Source organism: Lampetra planeri, chromosome 34, assembly GCF_965212315.1.
Source record: "Lampetra planeri chromosome 34, kcLamPlan1.2.h2, whole genome shotgun sequence".
Classification (NCBI taxonomy): domain Eukaryota; kingdom Metazoa; phylum Chordata; class Hyperoartia; order Petromyzontiformes; family Petromyzontidae; genus Lampetra; species Lampetra planeri.
Genome location: NC_136140.1, coordinates 8,791,334 through 8,797,333, shown reverse-complemented (window position 1 = coordinate 8,797,333; position 6,000 = coordinate 8,791,334). Strand labels below are relative to the sequence as shown.

General features: G+C 57.2%; 1 protein-coding gene across 1 annotated transcript in view; it reads right to left on the bottom strand.

Moving 5' to 3' along the window:
- Window positions 1-1,478: 1,478 nt before the first annotated feature.
- Window positions 1,479-6,000, bottom strand: part of LOC144730104 (protein Wnt-7b-like) — a 30,385-nt gene continuing 25,863 nt past the window's right edge. Inside the window, exons 3-4 of the mRNA XM_078610666.1 lie at window positions 4,990-5,261; window positions 1,479-2,251 (exon numbers count right to left, since the gene is read on the bottom strand). Coding sequence (XP_078466792.1) covers window positions 1,772-2,251; window positions 4,990-5,261 — 752 coding nt within the window. The 3' untranslated portion in view covers window positions 1,479-1,771. The remainder of the gene's footprint in view (window positions 2,252-4,989; window positions 5,262-6,000) is intronic.

The window sequence follows — 6,000 nt, the reverse complement described above, 5'->3', positions numbered from 1 at the left end:
TTTAATCAGTAGCATAACGTTTCACTGTTTTTATCGATACAAAATGCCTCATGCTATGGTCATATTTATCCGCAATGAGTGACGTTTTGTTCAATTCAAAGCTCCTAAATAAGTCAAATTAGCAACATTTCAATAATCATATAATAATTATACATTTCTTTTTAGAAAACAATCTGTCAAGAATTAGTAAGTCGCAACACGTTATACATTACACGCTTATAATGTGTGTTTTTAATCCCCCCCTAGCCAAAAAACGATAGCTTTGTATCCAACACCACAACGGGCCCTGACGACCCTCGGCCTCGGAGACTGGATCTGTGGCCTGCTGCTTTTCTCGCCACCGCGCTACTCAAATGTCACAAGGTCGGCGAATCAATGTCTCCACCACGGCAGGGCCTCCCGCTCGCCTCTGGCAGTCTTCGGCACCCCACGCACGGCGAACCGCCAGGGCCATCGCCGGGGCAAGCGGTTCGCTCGTTCCCCCGAAGCTCGGCTTCTGCGAGCGCCGTCGGTGAGGTGTGCAAATCAAAGGCGAAGCCGCGCGGGGCCCCGCGCTTCCTACGATCACGACTGTGCCCTCCTCTCGTTTCCCAAATGAGGGCATCTCGTCTTGTACGACGCCCTTCCGCGTGCGCACCTTCCCCTGTTAAAACACACGACCGTCGGGTCCACCCGTCTCCCCCGTGTTCGAAAGGCTCGCCGGGGGGACGCTGAGAGACACCGGGAGATGCTGCGCCCTGTGCCGGCGACATACGGGATTTGTGGGTCCTCGGAGAAGCGGCGTGTGGTTGGAGGGGCAGTGGTGATGGGGGAGGGGGAGGGCACAGTGAGCGATGTGGAACAGTCGACGACTCCTCACTCTCCCATCATGCTGAGATCTCAGTGGCCACTTTGTCCCAGGCTCGGGAGCCGATTGCTGAGCTCCCTCGCGTCGGCAATCACACAGGGTGTCGGTGGGTGGGGTGGTGAGTGGGGTGGGGTGAGTGGGGTGGTGAGTGGGGTGAGTGGGGTGGTGAGTGGGGTGGGGTGAGTGGGGTGGTGAGTGGGGTGAGTGGGGTGGTGAGTGGGGTGGGGTGAGTGGGGTGAGTGGGGTGGTGAGTGGGGTGAGTGGGGTGGTGAGTGGGGTGAGTGGGGTGGTGAGTGGGGTGAGTGGGGTGGTGAGTGGGGTGAGTGGGGTGGTGAGTGGGGTGGGGTGAGTGGGGTGAGTGGGGTGGTGAGTGGGGTGAGTGGGGTGGTGAGTGGGGTGAGTGGGGTGGGGTGAGTGGGGTGAGTGGGGTGGTGAGTGGGGTGAGTGGGGTGGTGAGTGGGGTGAGTGGGGTGGTGAGTGGGGTGAGTGGGGTGGTGAGTGGGGTGAGTGGGGTGGTGAGTGGGGTGAGTGGGGTGGTGAGTGGGGTGAGTGGGGTGGTGAGTGGGGTGAGTGGGGTGGTGAGTGGGGTGAGTGGGGTGGTGAGTGGGGTGAGTGGGGTGGTGAGTGGGGTGAGTGGGGTGGTGAGTGGGGTGAGTGGGGTGGTGAGTGGGGTGAGTGGGGTGGTGAGTGGGGTGGGGTGGGCGAGTTGAGGGCAACTGCCAGGTGCGGAACGACAGCCGTCCCATCGCGCAGCGACATCCGCTGCCACTTTTGTCCGGGCACGATTGTTGGTCAGCGATGCTCGTGGTGGGGGGGGGGGGCAACGTCCGACAATCGACCCGGCGAGCGATCGAGCCTGCGGAAGAGTCGGGGCGAGCGTCCCAGCGAGCGAGCGAGCGAGCGAGCGATCCGCCGCCGCCGCCGTCACTTGCACGTGTACTCCTCTGTCCTCTCGCTGCAAGTGCTGCAGCGCACGTAGCAGCACCAGTGGAACTTGCAGTTGCACTGCCACGCGCGCGTGTACTGGTGCGTGTTGTAGCCGCGGCCGCAGCACAGCAGGTCGCAGCCGTCGGCGTGCGGCGACGTGCGGTTGCAGAGGCGGCCGCGCGTGCCCACGCTGCCCGTCAGCTGGTCCTCCTCGCAGTAGTTGGGCGAGCGCTCGGTGAACACGAGCTCCGTGTCGAGCGGCTTGCGGTAGGCGCGCGAGCGCTTCACCTTGAGGAAGACTGGGTAGCGGTAGCGGCTGGCTCGCACCGGCTCCACGTGCACCGCCTCGTCGTACTTGTCCTTGAGCGCGTAGCCCACCTCGCGGAACTTGGGCAGCGTGGTCCAGCACGTCTTGGTGGTGCACGAGCCCGACACGCCGTGGCACTTGCACTCCAGCTTCATCTTCTCCTCCAGCACCTGGCGGCCGCGTGGGGTGGAGAGAGAGGCCGGGAGAGTGGGTGGGGGACATGTGGACAGAGAGAGGCAGAGAGGTGAGCGGTGAAGGCATCGCTAATAGCGGCGTCACTCGTACGAGTGAAGGAGGAGAGGGGGTCAAACAAATGTTTTTTTGTGTTTCTTACAAAACCGCTGTTGGTGTCGACCCTCTCTGATCCGCTTTGTGCCGGCTAAATGCTGCGGAAAACATAGGCATTGTGCCGAAAAAATGACGAGGGGAAGAGGTAGGAGAATGGGGGGGGGGGAGAGGTCAAGCGAGGGAGTGTGTGTGAGGGGGTCCCGCACACGGGGAGGGGGGGGGGAGTTGGAGACGGGTCTTGTTTTTGTTTTCACCCCCAAGACATTTCAGCACCTGCGTTGGATTGGATCTGGAGGAGTGCTCGGTTTTGGGAAATCGCCTGCAGAGAAAAAAGGGCCCCACAGGCGTATTATAATTCCCTGCATGCCACGTGAGCGCCTTCATTCAGATATGGGCCTGCAGGTGTGATAAGGGGGAGAGGAGACCCCTATCGAGAGCGGTCAAGGAGCATAGGGGCGAACGAGCTGCAAGGGCATCGAGATGTCGCTGTCTCACGAGGAGGAGGTGGGTGGGTGGCCACCTCCATCCGCGTGGCCGTGCAGGCGAGATGAAAGCACCGCGTGAGTTGCTATTAGGCTGCGCTCACCTGGAGGACATTGGAGGGAGGAGGTCCTCACTGGAAATGTGGCCAACAATGTCAGGTGCAAGGAACAGGTGAAGGTGCAGCCCTGCAAACTTGCTTTGTCGCACCAATGCTGTCGGAAGGTCCTCCACTCGAGGGAGCTATACTCTCCTACGCTGGCCAGACGTCTTGGAAGACGTGGGATAACCCCCGCACTTTACCCCAGCGCACGTGACCCGCAGTCGCCTAACTGCTGTGTTGTTCCTCATTTTTACTGCCGCAATTAGACCACCATGCCGCGCTGGGAGACCCAAGCGAAGACTTTTGTGTTGCTGACCCGTTACACCACCGCCGCACCCCACTACGATGATTGACGTCAACCTTTCCTATTCAAATCGAGAGTGAGATCTGTAAACGAAGTGAGCGCGTGTCGTCGTCGTCGTCTGCGACCCACGTGGTGCGGAGGCGGCTGATTGAAAGGCATCGTGGGAAGACAAAGAGCAAGGTGGTGCTTGAGTGATGTTAATTCTAGAGTGATGTGTTTAATGAATGCTTGACAGCGTAAATTATATCTCCGAGTCGAACCGGGGCTTAGTTTAAGTCGGGGTCTGTCCACCACATCCAGTTAACACCTCTAGGCTATGCCTGTGGCTTTTGAGTTGCATGCCTGCTCCAGTTTACCTACGACCCGGGAAGTATTCAGTGAGAAAATTAAGCCGCGGCGTGCGTTCGTGCGTGCGCGCGCGTGTTTGACGTACTGTAATTATCAATCATCAGGCGCGTGCGGCGTGCGACTACGATGTGCGTTTGAACGGACTAGATTGGTGAACATTGAAATGGATACCACCATGGCAGATCGCGAGCTCTCGTCTCAATGTTTTTGGAAGAAAAAAAAAATAAACCCACAACTCACGAAGCCAATCAACAATGGCTTCATTTTTAGGCAGGAGCTGTCCGGGACTGAGCTCCGAAAAATAAATTCCCCCCCCACCCCCCACGCACCCCCCCCCCCCTTCCCCTCCCCCCCACGACAGCCCTGCCCCGATCTTAATTTTGGAGCTTTTGTGACTGCAGGAATTATTCTTTGGTTCTTTCGGTTAAGTCACCGAAAGAACCAAAGAATAAGCCCTGCCCCGCTTGAAAAGTCGACCCCCACGTACGGACAGGTACTTGTCATTGGGTTTGCGGGGACCACAGTTCAGCCCAAAGCATGTATGTTGAACTTCTTTCGCACCGTACGTTGCCAACCGTCCCAATCGGAGGTGCGGGCGCAATTGGTACAACAAAGCGCTGTTTACACCGCACCGCTTTGCTTACACATCCACGTCACCTGCCAGGTGGCTCAGCGGTATGGCAAAGACAAAGATCCACCCGACAGCCTTGAAGAGACTGGGCAAGTGCTGTCAAGGAGCTCCTTGAAAGGTCGACGTGGCACACGATGAGGGGCTGGGTAGCCAACAGCGTCCCTGATGTTTCCGTGTCTCTGAGTGTCCTTTAAAATTAGTTCTTTTTTTGTTGCGCGTTGCACATTTGTATTAATTCATTAAGATCGTTTTACACACCACACCAGGTAATCATTTCAGGCTGAGTCTACCTCGCGGAGGCCCAGAACCCGTTCATATATTCGTCACCGAAGTTGTCCCGTGAGCAGGAATGGAACTCGGGTGGCCAGGCTCGTAGCTGGGCGTGCTCATCCACTGCGCCACCGCTCCCCAAACAAAGACCCCCCCCCCCTCCCCCGTGTAGCCTTAACATCCTTTTTTGTCCATAATAAAGGTTTTTGGGTTAGATCGCGCTATTTATAAATGTGTCGTAACCCTCCACCACCCGACACGGCCAAACAGTGGCGACTGCTGTTAGCGAGAACACACGAAGCCCCGCGCTTCGCACAATGCGTGGAGGTGTGTGTCCAGAGCCACGCTACACAGGCAAACATCCCCACGTGTAACCTCACCGAACGTATGGGGGGGTGGGGGAGGACGGGGGGGGGGGGCAAGCGCTGTTAGCGATCACCTACAAGCAAACCACGCACGAACGCGCGCGCGCACAGCCACGCACCTTGCGCCCTGCGGCGTTGTTGTGCAGGTTCATGAGCGTGCGCGCGTTCTGCTTGACCTCGCGCGCGTCCACGAAGAGTCGCGAGAACTCGAGGCCGTAGCGAAGGTCGGCCGAGCAGCCGCCCCAGCGCCAGCCCTCCTGCGCGTTGTAGAAGCCCTGCTTGGCGCGGTCGCAGCCGCACTCGCTCAGGTTGCCCTGGCTGCACGCCGCCGTGATGGCGTACGCGACTCCGGCCGAGAGGACCGCGTGCGTGAATGCCGCTTCTCGGCTACCTGCTCGTGTCGGGGAGTGCACGGGGGGGGGGGGGGGGGGGGAGCAGTGGGGTGGTGGAGCAGGGACGCGTGGGAGGTAGTGGCGGGGTGGGGGGGAATGTGGGGTCGAAATGATGGGGGGGGGATGGGGAGATGGGATTTGGATGGGAGGCACAGACACACACACACACACAGACACAAAAGACGAAGACACAGACACGCACACAGACACATACACACAAGATACAGACACACACACAGACACGCACACAGACACACATACACGAAGACGCACACACAAACACACACACACTATCATCCACCGCAGATGTCGAGTACAGGGCTGTATGTAGTGTCGGCAGTGATGATGATGACAATTTTTATAGACGATGATTACATCGTGTTTATTTACTCATTTAGTGAAGGTTATTCACCACCACTATGACGATTATATTTAAATACACTGATGATGATGGTTATAATAATATAATATGCCTGCCACCTATTTTATATTTCATTACATCACATTGCCAAGTCATTTGTCAATTTGCTGATAGGTAAAAACCTCCGTGAAGGTCACGAGCTAGAAGTCTCGAGGCAGCGGAGTTCACGACGGTGATAGCGATCGACAAAATCACGATGACATTTACAAAAAACGACATTCAGATTTTCCCTTCACAGAAACAATCGTTGTGTAAACTAACGTCGTATTAAAACGGGCGTAGAGTGTGTAGAACACAATCATCATCAAACAAACATA